Source organism: Protomyctophum parallelum, assembly GCF_964188405.1.
Source record: "Protomyctophum parallelum genome assembly, chromosome: 7".
NCBI lineage: Eukaryota > Metazoa > Chordata > Actinopteri > Myctophiformes > Myctophidae > Protomyctophum > Protomyctophum parallelum.
Genome location: NC_139705.1, coordinates 26,233,078 through 26,256,162, shown reverse-complemented (window position 1 = coordinate 26,256,162; position 23,085 = coordinate 26,233,078). Strand labels below are relative to the sequence as shown.

The 23,085-nt window shown below is 45.1% G+C and overlaps 1 protein-coding gene across 1 annotated transcript in view; it reads right to left on the bottom strand.

Annotated features, from left to right (window-relative positions):
• The window catches only part of celsr3 (cadherin, EGF LAG seven-pass G-type receptor 3), a gene marked incomplete at its 5' end in the record, with an annotated part of 152,753 nt that overhangs the window by 2,054 nt on the left and 127,614 nt on the right, over positions 1 to 23,085 (bottom strand). The window contains 10 exons of the mRNA XM_083769735.1: positions 51 to 1,149; positions 1,620 to 1,817; positions 7,131 to 7,304; positions 7,649 to 7,740; positions 12,924 to 13,021; positions 15,165 to 15,284; positions 15,598 to 15,724; positions 19,591 to 19,670; positions 20,804 to 20,916; positions 22,016 to 22,190. Coding sequence (XP_083625861.1) covers positions 51 to 1,149; positions 1,620 to 1,817; positions 7,131 to 7,304; positions 7,649 to 7,740; positions 12,924 to 13,021; positions 15,165 to 15,284; positions 15,598 to 15,724; positions 19,591 to 19,670; positions 20,804 to 20,916; positions 22,016 to 22,190 — 2,276 coding nt within the window. The remainder of the gene's footprint in view (positions 1 to 50; positions 1,150 to 1,619; positions 1,818 to 7,130; positions 7,305 to 7,648; positions 7,741 to 12,923; positions 13,022 to 15,164; positions 15,285 to 15,597; positions 15,725 to 19,590; positions 19,671 to 20,803; positions 20,917 to 22,015; positions 22,191 to 23,085) is intronic.

Genomic DNA, 23,085 nt, shown 5'->3' with positions numbered 1-23,085 from the left:
GATAAGGCAAGGAGAGAAGAGAGGAGAGTACAAAGGAGCGTGGGACTTACTCGGAGTCAGGCGAGACCTCAGAGATGCTGTGGGAGGTGTTGGAGCGGGGTGGGGAGGGGGAAGGGCCATGGGCGGAGCCATTAGGGTTGGAGGGAGGAGTCAAGACATTGGAGCTGAATGACGCCAAGATGGATGACAAAATGTCCAGGTGCTCGCTGGACGGCTGCCGACTCAGCGCGTTGCCATTGGAGCCTGCCGCGGCGGTGGCGGCGGTCTGACCAGGGGGGTACCTACATGGAGGGGCAGAGTCCAGCCGCGCCCTGACTCGTCCGGGCGCCGCCGGGGGCAGGTCCTGCTGGGGCTCCTCGGAGATGGGGGCAGGCGGGGAGGACGGGGGAGGCTGGTCGGGGTGTGAGGGCTGCCGGGGGGGCAGGGTGCGCAGCCACTCCCGGCAAGGCTGCTGCTGTTGGTGGGCCGAGGAGACCCCGCCGCCGTTGGCCTCCAGCTGCTCCCGCGAGCGGCTGCTCATCAGCGCCCCGTCCAGGTGCTCCCTGGACGAGGCCTGCCGCCGGGTCAGAGAGTTCAGCTGAGACCTCGAGCCCCCGAGGTACCCCCCGCCGCCCTCCATCATCGCCAGCCCCCCGTTCCCGCTCAGGTCCTCCCGCGACGCGTGCACGCTGCTGGGGTGCTGATAGTCCAGCCTGTCCCTGGAGCTGCTCAGGTTCTCCCTGGACGTAGACACCCGCTGGTGGTCCATGCCCAGCGAGCCCAGCCCTCCTACTCCCCCCTGCCCCTGGCCCAGACTCAGATCCCTTCTCCTGGGCAGGAGATCCAGGTTGTCCCTGGAGCCGCGGGAGTCCAGGCGGTCTCTGGACCCTCCGACCGTCTGCCGGCCCAGGGGGTCCCTGGACAGCTGTCTCCGAGCCAGCGAGTCCAGGTGCTCGCGGGAGGAATACCTCGAGGCGGGCTGAGAGAGCGAGCCGGTACCGGCGCCGCTCCCGACTCCCGCCGTACCGGAGTACATGCGACCATAGGAGGCTGCCGGGACGCCGCGGTGGCCCAGGGTGGACGTTCTGTACCAGTTGAGCTCGCTGGGAACTCGGCCCATGGTGGAGGACAGGAGCGCGGGAGGACAGCCAATGCGGTTCTTTAGGATACCTGGAGAGGAAAGAGGATGAGTGGTGAAGGGGCAATGGATGTGTGCACAGGTAAGTGTGTACTGTATGTCAGCTGTGTCTTTTAGTTATGTATGCTCTCCTGGGAATGACACTAATGTTTTCAGGCCATCGTATACTGTATGTGCATGTGTATGATGTATGATGTATGATGCATGTGTGTGTGTGCGTGCATGCATGTGTTTGTGTGTATGCGTGCCTGTGTCTGTTTGAGTTATTTCTGAGAAGTGTCGGTCATGTTTTCCCGGCTGTACAACTGATGTTCGACTGTCTTTGCATTGTCTTACTCGAGACTATGTCTCCATTTGTGTGAGTGTGTGAGCAGCCTACACAAGTGTGTGCACATCTCAATAATATATGTATGTATTCTCAAAACTGTTATTCCTGCTGTGTCTCAGAGCGCGCGCGCGCACGTGTGTGTGTGTGTGTGTGTGTGTGTGCGTGAGTGCGTACCCTTGCGGTGTCTGTTGGTTTGTGTGAGTCCATTCTCATCTCCGCTGGTCAATGCCGCATCAGGCTGGTTGTTGTTAGCAGCGTCTTTATTGTAGTCGGACCCGCCTAGGGGGCGCTCTGAACCCCACTTCTGCAGAGTGTGCACTTCACACTCCTCCAACGCCGGCCAATAGGAGAGCATGTCATTGCCATCCAGGTCTGATGCAGTAAGGAAAGGACACATGTTATTAGTTAACAGGGAGCAATGGTGGCAGCAGAGAGTAAACATATCCCTTTGATGTTTCTTCTTTCAAACAACTGAAAATAATAAAGTCTTACATCTGAGAAGCAAAACATATTTAATGTTTGATATTGTTTAGCCTACCCTGCAAGCCCCAGCGATGCTATTCGGCAACATTTTTATTTGTATTAATTACTTAATTAATAGATTTTTTTCTTTATTGTTTTCACCTAAACATCATCATTGATGTTCATTGTTCACAGAGGCAGAAATTCACAACTTCTAAATCTCTGGATTTCTTTTTACATTTAACCCTGAATATATATTTTTTGGAATTATTAGAATCTCTAGAACATGTACATTTATTATTGTGAAAGATATCCCCCAAATGTAAATTATTAACTTATTATTATTACATTTATTATTATTATTATTATTATAAATGTGCATATATATACTAGAATTTCGCGGCCGCTCATCCCAGAGTTACGTTGCCGCGCACTATGGGAAGAAGGAAATTGCGGGAGTTGACTCCACATGTAGTAACGGATGGGTTATTAGTTATTATTATGTGTCCTTATTAGTGTAGTGTAGTGTAGTCAACACGTTATGGCTCATACACACTGCCCGGTATTTGCTCCGATTATGCTGTCGGGGAGCATTTTTGGCGCTGGCCGACAAAACCCCTGATCTGACGTTAAGCGGTGCCCAAAAGTTATAGATCACAAAGGCTTTGCAGGTAGAGCACATGACATGGCCCTAAAAATATATATAATTTTTATATAAAAAACTATTTTTGCATCTGCCGCTTGAGATGACCTGAGATGACTTGATTGATTGACATATAAAAAAGGGCCTGTCAGCTCAAATTCAGAGGTGTGGCTTCCAGAGGTACCTTTGACATGACATTTTGTGTGTGTGTGTGTGTGTGTGTGTGTGTGTGTGTGTGTGTGTGTGTGTGTGTGTGTGTGTGTGTGTGTGTGTGTTTCGATGTGCAGGGCGTTGCTGAAAATGAGCACCTGTGCTCAGCTACTTCCCTGGGTAAAGAAAAAAAAAAAAAAGAAAAAAAAAAGAAAGGTACCTTTCAAAACCTATAGAAGTCAGCCTGGTACAGGCGAAGGGGAAACCACTGTATGTAGCCTCAATTACATTTTGTAACTATTTTCTGCAATGGGATGATAGTTTTATTTGGTGGGTATATGAGCTGGTTGTTTATTGGTAGCCTATATTAGCGTTATGCATTTCACTTGAACAATGTTGTGTGCGCACGTGCGCGTGTGGAGAAAGACAGTTATTTAATGAAAGTGAAGATTATAACGTCCTGTATTGGTAGCCTATATTAGCCCAATATTGCCGTTACGCATTTCACTTGAATAATGTTGTGTGAGCACGTGCGCGTGCGGAGAAAGACAGATATTTAATGAAACTCAAGATTATAACGTCCTGTCTCGCTGCCGCCGTGCGTGTATAGCCTGTGTGTGTGTGTGGGGCGTGGCGAGAGAGAGAGAGAGAGGCATGGCGAGAGAGAGAGAGAGAGATCGTGGCTTCCAGGCGTGCGTGTGTGTGTGTGTGCAAGCCAGGCGTGCGTGTGCGTGTGTGCAGGCGTGTGTACTCGGCAGTTGGCTGGCAGGCGAAAATAGCCAAAGCGTTCTGTGTAATCGTAATATGTAGGCACAAACAAACTACAGACAAAGTACAATGTTGATGGAACTAAGAGATTCGCTGAGAGAGCGATATTTTAAATACAGAGATTTAGAAGGAATAAGCAAAATCGTGAGGCTACAATTCCTCTCCCCTTCCTCGTTTCTCTTCTCCTGCGGGAGATCAGAATGATATTCTGAGAGCTAGTGTGGGCCTATTAGAAGACAGGGCAGTGTTGCCAGGTTTGCAAATTGTAAGTGAGTCGTAGTGTGTGTTGAATGGCATTTGAATGGCATTTGTGGGCTTGTGAATGAATTTTCTCACATAGACCTGGCGAATTTAGCGTGGTGAAAGGGCAACAGTGTTCCGGGGGTGTGGGTGCTTCGGGCGATAATGTTTGTAGTAAACAAATGCATTGCCGCCGTGAGTGTGGACGGGAGGCATCTTTGGTGGCACTGCAATGAACATTTTTTGGCGGGTGGTGTCGAGTGTTGGCGTTGGGCGCGATAGGAGGAGATAGGTCCCGGACACTGCGAAGGTAAGGTAAGTATATATATATTTTTACATAATTTCCTCTGCAAAGTCCTAGTACAAAGTAGTAGTAGGCCTAAGGTTGAAATCTCTTTTTTGCAAGTAGAAATATATCCGGGTATTGCTAACTAAGAACTGAACAACTAAAGAGGTGTGACAAGAAGTTGGTTTAGAAGTCTTGCTCATCATCTTATAAGACATGGGTTATTATATTATCCGGGTGGTGCAGGGATAAAGTTCCTGACCACCACCAGGCGACCACCAACAAACACAACTGGTCGTATTTGGCGGTGGGAAGTCGGCCGGGGAGGGTGTTCTACAGGTATGACTCCTACAATTTGGACTGGGGTGCCTGTTCAGCAGGGAGTGGAACTGGGAGGGATAGAGTGAGCCTCCACACACATCATTACACCCTCCGGGTGAAACTCCTCTCTCAGGTGAAAAGAAGTGACTGGCGACCCCATATGTTTCGGAAGTGTTCCGTTTCCCCAAGACCAACAAGTAGGGGTTGGCAGTGCCAAGGATTATACACATTGGGGGGAATTGGCAATGACAAAACATTGGAGAGAAGATGAAAAGACAATTAAACTGTTTTAATGAGACTTCGCTCGCAAGGTTTTCGTTCCAGTCTCATCAGGCAAACAACAGGTGTTCATAGTTCATACTGCCTGTAAGTAACTGACTCTGATGTCAGACTCAGGGCTGAGTTAAAGTAGCAGGTGTTCATCATTAACTAGCCTGAGCTAACGTGTTAGGTTTCTGGTCTAGAGGGGCGGGTAGCGGCTGAGATTTGCGCACGGCCTGATTGGATCTCATCGATCTGTCCGTCACCCCCGGCCCCTCCTCTCCCCCCCAGTGCAGCACTACGTCACATAATTTGGAGCGACGCCCACCCGGAAGGGTTGACTCCCACTTTTAGACCAGAGCGGCCAATGCGTTCCTCCAGGCTTTCAATTTTTGCACCAACAAAAATGAAAGCCTGGTACCGAGGCTAATCATTAACTGACAGACATGGATAATGAGCTGAATAAAATAGTATATTAATAAACAGAAGGATATGGAATAAATCATATATTTAATGTGAGCTAGTTATGACAGGTTGATTGTAGGTGTAGAATATCATTTGCCAAAAAACCAACAGAAAACGGACTTTATCTTTCGTTGAATTGTATTTTCATTTAAAAGAATATGGCACAGAGAAAATGGTTATATATGTTGCGGCTCTTCAAGGATAAATTGATTTAGACATAAGCCAGATTAACCTGCAAAAAATTCTTCCAAGAGCTGGCTTATAAATTAAGCTTTTTGTACTGTATATAACTTCTTGGTCTTTCTTGTTTTTTATTTATCAGCAAAAATGCATACATACATAAATTCACATGAACAGTACTGTTGGTATTGTGCCACACCATCTCCTACTGCTGGCCACTAAGAAGCTCCACTTTAGTGAGTACCCTGACCTGCTCAAGGCGTGTTGACAAGGGCGGTCAATATCATTTAGTCAATTACTTGTTTCCCCCAACTGGATTATCCCAGATGTTCTGCAAACTCAAACCAGCAACCTGTCAGCCCCAAGCCCCCCAACGTGACCACAGAGTTAATTGATTAATTGTCCAAGCCAGCTGGCTGCCCTCACCTCCCTGTCAATTGAAAAGGCTTCGTCTACGGTTTAAAATTAATACAAGTATCAGCAGCTGTAGACAGTTTGAGCAATGAGGAATTGATTAAACGTATTGATTTCGTTGTGTGCCTGGCATTTCCAAAGTGCGTTTCAGTTAACAGATATGTAAAGCATAGCATACTTGTGGCATTTGTACTTCTACATTCTCCCATGTATACGCCCATACAGTATATTACGCTGGACATCTTTCTCCCCATGCATATTAGAGAGGAGTGTATCGATTAATGAGAGGCGCTGACATTTCCTCGCAGTGTGTGTGCACACGTCTCCAAGTGTGCATGCATGTGTGTTTAATGTGAATTCTCTTCACTGTTTAATGTGTGTGCCATGGTGGATTCATTGGTTTGAATATATCAAAAGGCACGATTCATACTCCTAATCCGATTTTTAAAAGTCGGTTCGGCTCTGTAGAGCCTACAATGTGACGTCATTTGAGGTTTAAAGTAAGTAAGTAGCCTTGCCGAGCCATGAGGCCCACAGGGCAGGAGCCTATTTCCTGTTTCTGTAGTGTGAGGCAGCTTGATGTACAAGTACACCCCCTGGACATGACGCTAGTATGTCGCAGGGACTTACCCCCAATCCAACCCTTGATGCTGAGTGTCAAGCAGGGAGGCACTGGGTCCCATTTTTAGAGTCTTTGGTATGACCCGGCCGTGGATCGAACCCCGACCTCCCAGTCTCAGGGCGGACACTCTAACCACAAGGCCACTGAGCTTTTACAGCGGTAAAATAGGAGTATGAATCAGCCTAAAGGTATTGTTTGTCTTGTGGTCTGTAGGCCTACAGTTTGTTTTGAAATGATAATGTGATGTCATGCCAGTGCTAGAGTCATTTATTTTATTCATTGCCTTCCACAGAACATGAAAGATGTAAAAAATTAAATGTGAATGTGAAATATATGCATAGGACTGACTACCATAAATCCACCCATACACAATGGGAATATGACATGAACAATGATGAGATACAACAAACCAAACCTGCATGTTAATGTACAGTAGGATAAGACTTGCATTCCAAATGAATGAAATGATTCATCTCCTTTGGCCACTGTTTTTAAGAGATATATTTCAGTATGTCTCTTCCAATCAAGTGGGATTGTAAATTCTATCAGACCACTGGCAGTGTCTATGAGGTCTAAAAAATTCTTCTAAACAGTTTTCTGAAAAACGTACAGTATAGTATTGTTACTGTGGTACTGTCAGTGGTGCTCAAACATTTTCATGTCAAGGACCCCCAATATTATATGTATTGGCCGCCGACCCTCCCGCTGCTCGCTCCAAGCCCCACAGAGACTGCTTGCTCTCTCCTCAAGCAAATTAGGAATTGAGACTTCCTTCGCGATGGATGAACAACTGGATTCATTTTGGGGCCGTGGCTGCAGTACGGAGGTGTGATGAAATGAAAGTGTGTTTGTATGACCTATACCCAGCTATACCTTTGGTGCCGTTGTGGGCGGGCTCAGTGAGCAGGCGCTCGCCGTGATTGCTGCGTTTGAAGCGCCGCTGGATGCGTCCGCGGAGACGGACATTGTCCTCGCTCTCCGAGGATGGTATGGACAAACTACGCTCCTCCTCCAAGGACAAGTCAGAGTCAGAATCGGAGTCTTCACCTGGGTGGGGGTTGGGGGGGGAAGGGGGGGGGGGGGGGGGGGGAGTAAGAGAAGCATTGTAAATAACAGATAGGGAGAGTGATAGCGAGGGATGATGGAGGGGTGAAGGGTTGTGAGACAGTGAGAGAGACTTAAGGATTACAAGAATACTGGAAAATGGAAAGGAAAAAGAATAGGAGATGATGGTAACAGCCATGTGCGTATGTACAGTAATTGAAAAGAAAAGGGAAGAAAGTGTGTGTGTGTGTGTGTGTGTGTGTGTGTGTGTGTGTGCGCGCGTCTCTCTGTGTGTGTGTGTGTCTGTCTGACTGTGCGTGCGTGTGTGTGTGCGTGCGTGCGTGTACCTCCATCTCTGTGGAACATGGCTACATCCAGGTCTGTGGCTCCGGTGTGTCCGATGTTTTGCTCCAGAGTCTGACGAGCCAACAGGTTCTCCCTGACAGCAGAACAGAGACTTCAGATTATTGTAATTCAATTCAATTTGACACTTTAATTTAAAATGAATGTACATACACAAAAGCACGGCACAATTTGCAAAGGCAGCTAGCACCTTTACAATCACAAATCAAATCTGACCACCATCTAGACATCTTTTGTGTTTGACGCAGAGCTTAAGGACCTTGCAATAATTTACATTATCTGTACAATAGCCAGCGCAACGGGAACGCATGCATTCTCACAGCCAACAAAATTGCTGTTTTAGTCATCTGTGATCAAAGGCACAACTGTCCTGCCTCTTGAGTTTGTCTGACTTCCTCCTTCCTCCTTTTGAGCAATAATTGCCCTAAGGGATCCGCAGCCAAATACAGATCATTCTGGGGGTCCTTGACGTGAAAAAGGTTGAGCCCTGCTGATATAGAAACAGGTTTTTCAGGAAACCTTTAGGATTTAGAAGCCATTTTTTGTAGAATCGTCCTCAGGTCTAAATGGGTTAAGCAATTGCCAGGATGGCAAGGAATGTTGTGTGGAAATGTCAAGGTCTTCTTTGATTTGTTTGATTAGTTATTGTGTGAGTGCTTAATATATAGCTTTCTATATGTCTTGATTCTCAGCGTGCCTTCTAGAATGATCAGCCATCTCCTTGCTGCGTTTATCATGTCTAACAACCTGTATCTGATATTGTCCGCCTGCTCCAATCTGCTCATGCTTTATAGAGGTAGAAAGATTCCAATTCCAGGCAAAGCTGGCGCTCATGAATTGTGTGAAGGACAGAGTAATATTTTAGGATGTATGTGCTTAAAATGACAAGCAAACTATCCTTCCAGGCCACTGCTTCCGTTTGACAAATGACACCCCAAATGAGGCGCAAAATTCACAGTAAATGTGCCCCTCGGTAGAAAACAAACAAACAAACAGGCACGCACGCACGCACGCACGCACACAGTATATTCAAGGAGGCATAGTATATTCTGTCTAGGAATAAAGGCACCCAGAGAGTCCACTCAGATATCATTAGTCTCGCTCCACATCAACAGCAGTACAGTACAGTACAGTACAGTACAGTACAGTACAGTACAGTACAGTACAGTACAGTACAGTACAGTACAGTACAGTACAGTACAGTACAGTACAGTACAGTACAGTACAGTACAGTACAGTACAGTACAGTACAGTACTATTCTCTCCTGACCCATAAAGGACAGGAAGAGCTTTTCATTACCTCCCTTCACCACTCACCACTCATTATGAGGACCAGTGTGTGCCTGTGTGCGTGCGTGTGTGCGTGCGTGCCTGTCAGGGAGGGGGAGACATGTGCGTGCGTGCCTGTCAGGGAGGGGGAGACATTTTAACCACTTAAACCCTATACTTTGTTGGTGTCCCCCAGGGGTCTATCTATACAGTACGTTACGTGGAACCATCCTTTATAGCGTCACGTTGTGAGCTTTTAGTTTGCCTATTTTGTTGCCTATAAGAATTGGGACACTATGGATTTGTGTGGAACATACATTTCTTATTAGATTGTGATATCATCAAGTATCAAACATGTCACAGTCCACATTCCCAAAAGGAAATGCATGTAGGCTATTTAATTCAGTCTAACCAGAAGCAGGGATTAATTCTGTCTCTGCACAGTGATAAACAGTGAATGATCAGATGGGGATATCAAAAGCAAAAGCATGGATTTTATATTTTAGGGATAAGGGGTTTAGCATGGACGAAAATAGAGCCCTTTGTGTATTAACTGCACCTGCTCCAATTCAATTGTAGAGTGCTGTAATGAAATCTTGCAGTACATGAATAATCGTTTTGAATTCTCAAATTGGTAAACCTAAACTGCTATGATAACATATGTGTCTTATTGGAAAGTACATTTAATCTAACCAACAAACACTCCATGTTTACACCACTTCTACAGTGTTACTGTAGACTATGGGCCTGATTCTTCAACGCGCTTCCGCTTATATATTGACGTGACGCTAGCGGAAAGGCATTTACGTGGATTTCCCACATTAATTTGGAATTCATGAAAATGGCCGTGAACTTGACGCTGGCTTTGCTTCGTCGGAAATTCCGCTAAATCCTCCGCCACCTCTTTAGGTGGCGGAGAAATCTTCGGAAGGATACACTTGCATATAGATTTATTCAGAAGGCTTTAGTCTTCATGCTGAATCAATAAATAGTCCCCAAATCTCAGATAAAATATGTAGGCATGTGCCCCCAACATATTGGTCGATCAGCACATAAAAAAACGATATATATATATATATATATATATATAAAAGCCGAGTGCACTTGTATGCCTAAATGCATGCATTCTAGAGGCAAGTTAGCCTATAGAGTCCCATAAGGAAACTGCCCCTGCAAGCCCCGACACCTTTTTTTTTATTTATTAGGATATTTCTATAGCATGCCATGCGCGATTGCGCTGCTCACTGGACAGCCTTCTCTAGGATACTCGCAGTGCAACGCGTTGTGAGCTTGTAGATCGGCTCTCGCGGACTGCATGTTAAAAAACAAACTCACAATTATAATAAGAACATAGGCCTACACTTATCTGCATTTTGCACTGTACGAATCTAACGTTGTTTCGGTGTGTGTGTGTGTGTGTGTGTGTGTGTGTGTGTGTGTGTGTGTGTGTGTGGGGGGGGGGGAGACATGTGCGTGCGTGCCTGTCAGGGAGGGGGAGACATTTTAACCACTTAAACCCTATACTTTGTTGGTGTCCCCCAGGGGTCTATCTATACAGTACGTTACGTGGAACCATCCTTTATAGCGTCACGTTGTGAGCTTTTAGTTTGCCTATTTTGTTGCCTATAAGAATTGGGACACTATGGATTTGTGTGGAACATACATTTCTTATTAGATTGTGATATCATCAAGTATCAAACATGTCACAGTCCACATTCCCAAAAGGAAATGCATGTAGGCTATTTAATTCAGTCTAACCAGAAGCAGGGATTAATTCTGTCTCTGCACAGTGATAAACAGTGAATGATCAGATGGGGATATCAAAAGCAAAAGCATGGATTTTATATTTTAGGGATAAGGGGTTTAGCATGGACGAAAATAGAGCCCTTTGTGTATTAACTGCACCTGCTCCAATTCAATTGTAGAGTGCTGTAATGAAATCTTGCAGTACATGAATAATCGTTTTGAATTCTCAAATTGGTAAACCTAAACTGCTATGATAACATATGTGTCTTATTGGAAAGTACATTTAATCTAACCAACAAACACTCCATGTTTACACCACTTCTACAGTGTTACTGTAGACTATGGGCCTGATTCTTCAACGCGCTTCCGCTTATATATTGACGTGACGCTAGCGGAAAGGCATTTACGTGGATTTCCCACATTAATTTGGAATTCATGAAAATGGCCGTGAACTTGACGCTGGCTTTGCTTCGTCGGAAATTCCGCTAAATCCTCCGCCACCTCTTTAGGTGGCGGAGAAATCTTCGGAAGGATACACTTGCATATAGATTTATTCAGAAGGCTTTAGTCTTCATGCTGAATCAATAAATAGTCCCCAAATCTCAGATAAAATATGTAGGCATGTGCCCCCAACATATTGGTCGATCAGCACATAAAAAAACGATATATATATATATATATATATATATAAAAGCCGAGTGCACTTGTATGCCTAAATGCATGCATTCTAGAGGCAAGTTAGCCTATAGAGTCCCATAAGGAAACTGCCCCTGCAAGCCCCGACACCTTTTTTTTTATTTATTAGGATATTTCTATAGCATGCCATGCGCGATTGCGCTGCTCACTGGACAGCCTTCTCTAGGATACTCGCAGTGCAACGCGTTGTGAGCTTGTAGATCGGCTCTCGCGGACTGCATGTTAAAAAACAAACTCACAATTATAATAAGAACATAGGCCTACACTTACCTGCATTTTGCACTGTACGAATCTAACGTTGTTTCGGTGTGTGTGTGTGTGTGTGTGTGTGTGTGTGTGTGTGTGTGTGTGTGTCGATCCGATTCACATTGGAAAATGAATAGGGCTAATTAGCCCTATATAAAAAATAGAAGACCACATTTATAGCCTAATGTGGCAATATAGCAGCGTGTTTGAAAGTCGGCCAGTCATATCAGTTTTAAACCAGCTCACCTCCACTCGTGAACATGACGGACAGACAGACAGAATTTATAATAATGTATATTGATATTGATCACATGGATGCCACACACAGAATAGTTTAACTCACTGGATAAACTCACTGGATTATAATTTCTTCAGACAAGAGGATCCCAGGCCTATACGAGGTAGGTCTATAATATATTTACTTATGAATGTATGGGGCTATGGGCTACTGTTCTTTATCGCGCAACAGTGTCGAGGGCCCATGCAGCCCCCCTCCCTCTCTCGTCTCTCTCTCTCTCTCGCTCTCTCTGAAAAGACGACTTTTGCATTGACATATCTATCGGATATGTTTTACCTCTGCATAGGTGTGAGAGAGCACCCGCCTTGGTCCCGAACTTAATTAAATAAATTATAATTATATTGCTTCAGCGGAGCACGCACCGTTGCAAGCTTCGATAGCAGTGACCGCGGCTGTGATCTCAGACAAACTGCTGTCTGCTGAGTCATGCTTGAAGCCTTTTATGGTATGAAATTGGGCGTGGATCAATGCAGATGAGGTTGTCGGGTGCTTTTCCGATCACTTTGCACCCGCTGCATTCAGTATGACATACACCTGCGATACACCTGCGCACCTGTGGTACACACCACTCTCTGAATAACACGTCATCTCAACGTAGCTTGATCGGACGGATAAATACGATATCTGTTTCCGCCACCGTTACACTCTGGCGCATTTCGTTTTTGAAGAATCAGGACCAATGTGTGTATGTACTGTATAGTGCATGCATGTGAGTGTGCGCATTTATCTGTGTGTCTCGTATTGCAAGTGAATGTTTTGACTTTCATGTGTATAGCTGTGTGTGTGTGTGTGTGTGTGTGTGTGTGTGTGTGTGTGTGTGTGTGTGTGTGTGTGTGTGTGTGTGTGTGTGTGTTTGTTTGTGTGTGCTTGTCTGACATTGTGGAGGTGGTCTAGGGCCCCAGGCTGATGTTGGGCGTGTCTGCATGTCTGTGCCTGTGTGTACTCTTATACAGCGTGCGTGCGTGTGTGCGTGCGTGCGTGCGTGTGCGTGCGTGCATACACACCTAGCTGAGCTGACAGAGGAGATTGTGGAAGTTCCCAGGGTGATGCGATGCAGACCACTCTGCTCCAACAGAGACGCATTGTTATAGGGATTCTGACCCTGTACACACACACACACACACACACACACACACACACACACGAAAGAGAGTAAAAAATGCAGTGTTTTGTATGAGACTGCATATGGCTTTATGGAAGCAAAGTTGGTCCAAAGGAGACTCTACTGGCCTGCTGAGTCAGGTCATCACTCTTAATGGGGATTTCCCTGCGCAGCCACAGTCAAATTAAAAATGAGGAATTTCCTGTGTAGGAACTCTGAGAGACTGAAATGGACCAAAAATGGACTTGTGCAGACCCATTTGTAAGGGTACATGTGGGCCGTTTTTAATCTCTCAGAGTTCAATCATTGGGGGAGTTCCCTGTGTAGTCGCAGTTAAATTATCAATGAGTTTCCTACGCAATTTCCATGCGTAGAAAATCTGAGGGACTAAAAATGGATCCAAATGAATCTCTAAGGATCCATAATAGAGTGAGTCCATTTGTAAATGCCCAGAACGTTCAGCGCATATCCACCACTGCTGCTGACACACAAGACACAGCCAGGCAGTGGGCAGTGGGCACTGGGTACAGCCTTTCCAACTTCAGCCTCTGCTAAACTATTATGTAAGACATGTACATGAAACGATGCTGTTTCATGTACATGTTTCACATTTATTTTCTTATACTGTATTCCTTCGCCTGGAAAGGAGTCAGCTGAGGTGGTTCGGGCATCTGGTTAGGATGCCTCTCGGGCGCCTCCCTATAGGGAGGTCCTCGACGCACGTCCCACTGGGAGGAGACCCCGGGGCAGGGGTGGGCGGGCCGGGCATCGCTTACTCGCTTCCCCTCTGTCAGTGAAGGGAGGAGGAAGCAACGCGCGGCCCCCAAACCGACTGCCCCCCCCCCCAAACCAACTGCTTACTATAGGGGGGAAATCAACTGCTATGGAAACTGTCGGATGACCAAAAACACTAGCGAGGGTTCCTGTGTCGCATTACATTTTTCGACAGAAGTAACAGCTGTACCTAGTCTCGTACCGGGCCTTGTAAGCTGCGGGCTGTGGAGTTTAAGCTCCAGTAAATTCCATTGTTAATCCGGGCCTGCCTCCCTGTGTTAAATCATCAATGTAGAGACTCAGAGCAATTGCAACGGACCCAGAAATACCTGTGAGGACCCATAATATGGGTCGATTTGGGTCGATTACCATGTTTTTTTGTTCATGCTTACTGTAAATCGCTCTGGATTAAGAGCGTCTGCTCTTAATCAATTAGCAATGATGATTTCCCTGTGTAGAGACTGTGAGATACATGAGAGAGAAATCTAGGGGTGCGTTCGGATATAGGCACTGAGTGCACTGGTGCTAATACAAGCCAATACGTCAGTGGTAGTGCACTCCCGGTGCGTATATATACAGGTAACTGAACGCACCCGTAGTCATCAGTACAGAGTACAGACATGTGCATTAAAGGAGCCGGTCTGCGTTGGTGTGTTAATAATAGTTTAGTGGAGGAGGAGGAGGTGTGGTTGTCGTTTCCCAAGTGACTCAGTGATGGATGGAGGAAGGAATGGGGGTTAACAGGAGGTGGGCTAAGTGAGCTATTATAGGAACACACACACACACACACACACACACACACGCACGCACGCACGCACGCACGCACACACACGCACAAACACACACAATATATATGAAGAAGTGCATTGGAAGGAATGAGACGGAAAGGGCGTGTCAATAAATACCAACATACTGTACATGTATCACTAATAATACAGAGTACATTTTAAGGCAGGAAGACTGCCTGAGTCTGAAACGATCTTTGAGTGAACTCTTGTCGTGCACATCATGCACTCACTCACGGTATCAGTAGTTGGCTGTATTGTATGGGGCATTATGTGGGTCAGGCAGCTCGCCACTATAGCCTGAGGAGAGAACCGTGGAGACGGATGACAGGGAGGGTAGATGGATGGAAGGATGGACGGAGAGAGAGAGATAGATAGAAGGAGGGCAAAGAGATGGAGGGATGAATGGGAGGAGGAGGAGGTCAGGGCATTGGCTCTGGTGTGCTTTTTCTACTAATGGACAGGGAGGGAGTATGATGTATCCGTGCGCACATGCACGTGTGTGTGTGTGTGTGTGCGTGTGTTTGTATGTGTGCGTGTGTGTGTGTGTGTGTGTGTGTGTGTGTGTGTGCGTGCACACTCACAGTGCTCTGTGCAGGTCTAGGTTGGTCCTCTCCAGGACTCTTCTTACCCAGACAGACCACTCTCCAGGCCTCCTGGACCTCCGAATTCAACACTGTAAACACCAAGAATGCTGACAGACCCTGGAGTGTGTATGGGGGGGGGGGGGGGGGGGATAAGACACAGAGTTAAGGAATTAACATGCTGATGCTATATACCAGTGGTCCCTAAACTTTTTCATGTCAAGGACCCCCAAATTGACAATAATTATCCAGCGGACCCCCATTTGAAAATATATGCCAGGGACCCGACCCCCCCCCCCCCCCCCCCCCCATAAGAGAAGATTGTTATGCCTCTAGCAGTGATTCTCAACCCGTCAAGGACCCCCCAGATCGACATGTAAAATCAATGTTAATTTAACTCTGAGATGCACGCACACACGTCTACTGTACCTACCTGTACCAGACAGAGGACATCAAAGATATAGTGGAAGGCCAGGATGCTGTTGTTGACGGCCATCAGACCACACAGCCAGGTGGATGTCGCTACCAGTAGCAACAGGAAGGCACTACGGATTGTAGCACTACAGAGATAGAGACACAGTGGCAAAGTGAGTTTAAGTTAGTTAGTTTCAACACAGTTGAATAGTTACAACAACAGCGGCAACACTTACACAATAATCTTTCCATGGCAAAAAAGTGCAGGGCAACAGTGGCAAATACATTGAAAAACAACATATTTAGCAAGACATGGTACCAATATCATTAATCATTTAGTGCCTTAATGGCATTTGGGATGAAGGAATTTTAAAAAATGTTACAATTAGCTTTTTTAACATCATTTAACGTGTTTAATGCAATAAGATAGGACTTTTCTATTTGGATGTCAAGGCCAGAAAGTAGTTTTTTGCTACTCAGTATACGCGCATACCCACTATTAACACCACGAACGCCCGGGCGTATTTAGGACCATTACATCAGAGCGGCCAGCGATTTACAGCAACGGAGCACATTCAGCGGGATGTAGCTGAAGTAGCTTGATGTAAAAACACTCCAGAGGCGACCGACAAAAACGGGAGGTATGATTAATTCTAATGCAACTAGGTCAAGGTCAAGTTGTCATGTCCCAACTGGGCAATTCATTTTACAGCAGATAATAAAGCTCTAAAAGACACAATACAGTAAACATACAACAACAACAACAGCCATACGTATCCATTATCACAAGATACAGATCATTACTTTAAATATAAAGTGCAACTAGAGCTAAAGTTAAAATGTGTGTAACTACATCTATCCTCATCACCCACCCCTGAAACTACACGGTAGCTACCTCCTCTTATTTCCCCCATTGATGGCCCGGATGGAGGCAGGTATGAAGGAGAATTTGTACCTGTTATTTTTTGTGACAGGGGTCTTTAACCGCTGGCCAGAAGGCAGTAATGCATATTCCCGGTTTTAGGGGGTGGGAGCCGTCTGCTCTAATTGATGATGCTTTTTTAAGCAGCCGTTTGTCATAATGACTCAGACAGCAAATCTTTTCCCCCACAATCTTGCTAGCCCCCTTAACAACCCCGTTAAGGGTATTTTTCTGTCTAATTCCAAGGTTACCAAACCAGCAAATGGCCGCAAAGGAAATGACAGACTCAATGAATGCTCTGTAAAACAAAATCAGAAAAGGCGCTGCTGGCCTTTCTTGCACAACATTTCAGTATTGACATCAAATTTCAGACGGTTGTCTATTATAGTCCCTAGATATTTCTAGGTGGTTACTAACTCCACTGACTGACCATCTATAATACTGCTCTGAGGATCTAGTGGACATCGACGGAAGTCAATAAGCATGTCTTTGGTCTTAGTGACATTGAGTTGTAGAAATGCCTCTTCACACCAAGAGACAAAGTAATCCACAACTGGGCCATGGCTGACCTCTCTATCGCCCAGCAGACTCACAATGATGGAATCATCTGCAAATGTAATGCTGTGTTTATCGGCAGGTTGACTTCTACAGTCATCAGTGTACAGGATGTACAACAGTGGGGAAAGAACACAACCTTGGGGTGAACCGGTGGATGATGTCATGGCATACAAACTCTCACAACTGGGTTGAACTGGCCAGTAAAAATAAGGTTCTGTCCAGAATGTATTGTCTCCCAGATTTCCACAAAATAATAGCTGATGCTCGCATACCTAGCTACGCTACCACCTGCCTTTTTGTTATTTCACGTTGGTAACAAAAAAACCTCCTCTGAGACTGTCGAACATTGACAAACATTGCCTGTTGAAAGACTGAAGAGAACTCCAAGCAGAGAAGATGTGAGAGAGAGGGGTTTTACTGTACATGGATAAGCGTAATGTTGAAATACTTGAAAAGCCTAAATGGAGAATGGGATAATAGGATTATGTTTATACGCCGATTATGACCTTACACTGATTAACATAATCAGACTAAGAGGTTGATACGACGATCATTATAGCTGTTTTTTTTTTCTTAGTCAGGTAGGAGACAGAGAGAGAGAAATACGAAGACAAAGGTATATAATACAGAGAGGGAAGGACTCGGGAGGAAGAGAGATGTGTAGGTGTAAAGGAGAAAATGGAAATAAGGGAAGATAAAAGGGTTTGAAAAGGAAAGGATGAGCGTGGGGTGCAACAAAAAGGAGGGTTGGATATGGGGGAGGAAAAAAGAGAGGAGAAAGAAACAAAAGAAACAGAGATTTAAATGGCGGGGGGAGTGGAGACAAGAGCAGGAGTCAGACATGGTGGAGACCATATTAAGACAAACAGAAAATCAGATCTGCAGGCCTGTCATCTATACCCAAGACGCGACTCGATCGATAACTAGACCTGACATGATCATCGTCTATTACATCAGCATTGATCGACTTAACCACTCAACCTCATGCTGCTCTGCGTTATTCTGCTTCTTGTTAGGAGATCACCACCAGACACATCCTGTCTCCTTTTTAACTCTTGAGAGCGTAAAATGAAACCAAATGGACCCGTTCATTTTACGTTCTCAAGAGTTACATTATTGATAAACATCTGCATTACTTCATTTTTCAATTAGAGAATGTAGAAGAATTGTTATTTTGATAAACGTTTGCCAAAAGCATGGAATTGCAGACAAAATCTTATTCAACGACAACAAAATATTCTTTCGTTTTGGGGTCTGAGAGGGGCTACATCTCATCAAATGGTGGTCCGTGGCTTAAAAGCAGAATAATGAATTGCATTTTTATAGCGCTTTTCCAAGTGCTCAAAGCGCTTTACAATGGTTCATTCATTCACACATTGGGAGGTGAAACAGTCGACATCAGCGTCCTCACTTCCCACATTCACACTGCAATGGTGGCAAGCTCACACTGACCGACTCATTGGAGGCAATGTAGAAATGTGTTCAGTGTCTTGCCCAAGGACACTTCGACATGTGGACAGGAGGATTCGAACCGCCGACCCAGGGATCATTGGACGACCCGCTCTACCTCCTGAGCCACAGCCGCCCAATAAATAATACAGAATAAATTATGGAACTTGAAATGAAACGGGTTGAAAACCACTGTCGTACAGTATGCATCATACATGTACAGTATGTACATACTCAGATAGAAGCAGTGAGTGCAGCGAAGCCATGCAGTTCACTGCACTCACTGCTTCTATCTTCCTCTGTTGTTTGTTTTACCCCCTGCTTCAAAACATGTGATCATCGATGGTGCCATTGGTCCCTACCAATGGCCAGATCATGTACATGTAGTACATGTATAGCCTTCTCATCGGCAAATGGAAAGGTCACATCCTTAGTCAATATGCTATACTCTTACTCCATATTTCCTCCTACACTGTATTAAATTTCATATGAGCTACAGATTCTCACTACAGACATAGAACTATTCAGGTAATCAGGATAAAACACACAGCCTTATATTCAGACATCATCTAGATTGCCATTATATTTGTCACGTTAGTTAGTGAGTTTTGAAATTGTTTCATGCGATTGATTATCATCAAACATCATGTTAATGAACATGTTACGGCTCGAATCAAGTAAAGGCATGGTGAAAAAAACAGCATACCTAACACTGTGCCCCCTGCTGGGAGAGCCTAAAATCGCCTATGACCACGTGGTCGCAAAACTCGCCTCCCATCCACATCCCTGTTAGAGAATTTTCTAGAACACTCATATTTCTCTTCCTGGATCACTTTGGCCGCGACCACCATTCCATTTTTTATTGACTAACTATTGAACAGATGGGCGTTTCAGGGCCTTTTTGGTCTATCGGATTATAAACGGTCGGGGGATGCGATCGTAGTGAAGATGAATATTCTGTGAGACTATACTTAAAAGGCAAGGCAAGCAAATACCCCAAAACAGCTTGGCATGGCTAAACGGCAAGCAGAAATAAATCTGGGTAGCGAATGGGTTTAAGATTTGCCAGGTCTCTCTACTCACATGACAGGGAGTTTCTTGGTTTCCTTCTGAGAGGGGTTGCAGGACATCTTGGCGACGATCAGGAACATTCCTCCATTCATCTGCAGAGAGAAGATTAGCACCGGGATGAAGGATATGTGCCATGCTGCTCAGCAGTGTTGGCTCAGCTACATGTAGCTTAACCCTGTGGTTCCCAAACTTTATCCATGTAAGGACCCCCAAACTGACACTAATTAGTCTGCGGACCCCCCATTAGAAATGATATTATGCCAAGGACCCCCATAAGAGAATTTTCAACCATTTTCATTTCAAGGACCCCCAGGTTTGACCTGATTTAGGCTACGGACCAACATTTAATGGCATTTCTATCTCTGGGACCCCAATTTATATTGTATAAACCAATGTTGATTTAACTCTGAGCGTGTACAAATGGAACCCGTCAGTGTCCATTTGGTTCCATTTGTACACTCTCAGAGTTACAAATAAATCATTAAATAATTAAATAACTAAAAGGAATAATTAAAAATTAAGCTACATGTAGCTGAGCCCAACACTGCAACCAAGTATGTACATTAGACACCAATAGACAGGAAGAGCAATAGGGCTGGGCAATATATCGATAATTACATTAATATTGTGATATGAGATTATTATTGTGGCAGTGTTGATTTCATCGACTAATACTATGACGAAAAATGTTCATTGACTACCTTTGTTCAATGACAAAAACTAAATGGAAACTAAATGAAAACTATAAGCTAAATATATTGACAATTTTGTCAACAAATACAAACTAGATTAAAATGTTAGGAAGGGACTAGTGGACAAGAGATCCAGTATTTTTTTTTACACTTTTTGCTTTTTACACTGCATGGTGAAAATAGCAGATCTACAAGCTCACACCGCGTCACGCTGGGGCGCGTTGTGAGCTTGTAGATCGGCTATTTTCAGCAGGCATTACGACGGAATAAAGGCCCGCCAAAATACATTTTAGTCGCCTAAATCCACCATAGATTTAGTCGACTAAAATCTTATGATATTTAGTCGACTAAAACTAGACTAACACTAAAACACTCCAGGTGACTAAAATGTGACAAAAACTAAATGAAAACTATTCAAAAGGTAGAACAAATACAACATTATCAGCCACAATATCAAGGTATTGGGTCCAAAAACATCATGACATTGAATTATTTTGTCCATATACGGCCCAGGCCCACAGTAAGACACACACCAGAATGACGATAGCGATGGGTCCGGCAAAGCTCCAGAGGAGTTTGTCATAGATAGAGATCCAACAGAAATCTGGGTTACCATAACCCTCTGGATCTAATCCCACTGCCAGGCCTGGGAAACAGAGACAGAAAGAGCAGTTATAGGACGCAGAGGACGGTGAAAAAGAGGGACGCAGAGAGGAGAGAGAGAGAGAGAGAGAGAGACAGAAAGAAGATGCATTTAGAAATGAGGACAAGCAAGAGAGATAAGCGGCCAATAAAAGCATCTTTGAATCGAGAGACAGAAGTGTGTGTGCGCGCCCATAAAGCAATGAGAAAGCAATAAAGAGAAACTGCCCGGCATGAATGTGAGTGAGTTTATATCTGGAGGGAAATTAGAAGGGTGTGTGGCCCTTTAATATGTGTGTACAGAAAGAAAGAAGGGGGAGGAGAGAGAGAGAGAGAGAGAGATAGAGAGACAACAGACACAGATATTGCTTGCTAACAGTATGTGTGTCTGGAAAGAAATGCTGTTGTGTGTAAGAGAGACAACTGGATAGAGACAGGAACAGACAGGGGAAGATACCCCGTAGAGAAAGCTTATGACGTATGTCTATCTGATTGTGTGTGTGTGTGTGTGTGTGTGTGTGTGTGTGTGTGTGTGTGTGTGTGTGTGTGCGTGCGTGCCCTTCATAATCTGTGTTCAAATGTCAGTGGAACCTTTCTAATGGAAGTGTCAAATAGGTTTCTTATCTACACACACGTACTGCATATATGAGAACACTGTCTGTGCGTGCGTGTGTGCGTGCGTGCGTGCGTACATATGTCTGTGAATTATTATATCTTACAGTACAGTATGTCTATGTGTGAAGTGCTCACATGCATTTTTATGTGTATTAGAGGTCTGCATCTCTGCAAGCCTCAACAGCACCCAATGTGAGACACATTTTCCCCCAAAACGGTGTCACACACTGGTGTTTATTCTTTACCAGTGATAATGGCAGGCACCCCCCAGCCTATGGCGTATAGTAGACGGTGTTTATTCTTTACCAGTGATAATGGCAGGCACCCCCCAGCCTATGGCGTATAGTAGACAGTGTTTATTCTTTACCAGTGATAATGGCAGGCACCCCACAGCCTATGGCGTATAGTAGACAGTGTTTATTCTATACCAGTGATAATGGCAGGCACCCCCAGCCTATGGCGTATAGTAGACAGTGTTTATTCTTTACCAGTGATAATGGCAGGCACCCCCCAGCCTATGGCGTAGTAGAACCTCATGGCTCCGTAGTTGATGTTGCGCTGCTCCGTCTGCATGCGGTAGATATGGAGCCCCTCCACAAACATCCAGGCGAACGTCGACATGAAGAAGTAATGGAGCAGGATGGCCACCACCGTACACAGGAACTGCAGGCACAGAGCAGAGTAATCATAGTAAGAGAGTGACGACACCAGCGTTGACTCCCATTGTAGCGATGGAATGCGGAAGTGCTCTATCTCAATGTTTGGAACTATAACCCAGCTTTGCGGCGAGATCAAAGCGTGTCGCCACTCTCTTGCTATTCCACACGGGCAGAGAGGAGGAGCACGAGAGGGATAAAGGAGGAAGAGGGAGAAATGGAGGCAACATGCAGATGGACGGGGGGAAAAATGAGGGGAAAGATAAGGTGGGAGGAAAGGGAGAGGTAGAAAGGAATGGAAGAGGAGGGGAGATGGATAGATAGACGTACCAGAATAGCCCAAAAGAGGGGAGGGGGGGGGCAGAGACTATCACATTCATCGACACACAATCACGAATGACAGTGAGTGAACACAACAATCACGAATGACAGTGAGTGAACACAACCATCCTTGCAGCAGAACAACAGGTGTTTATCCCTGAGCAACAGGTGTTTATCCCTGATGAGCAACAGGTGTTACAAATCCACCGACAGGTGGTTTCCATTAAAATCCCAGATGTGACTAATTAATTAACTGAATCAGCGGCAGGGTGCCATCTCTCTCCCGGAACTGAAATGAATTGAATGGAATCATCGAACGAACAAACGAATGAATGCCATCATCTGAATATGAATGAATATTACAAGTAAGACGCGTGAACGCGGGAAGCGAACGTAGCTGTTGGTCTGACACACACACACACACACACACACACACACACACACAGCTTTATTTTAATTTATTTTTAAGATTTGTTTTATTTTTAAGTTTTGTTATTTATTTTAGTTTTTTGCGTGTGTGCATGCGTGTGTGCATGCGATGCACATGCGTGCGTGTGTGCGTGCATGTGTGTGTGTGTTTT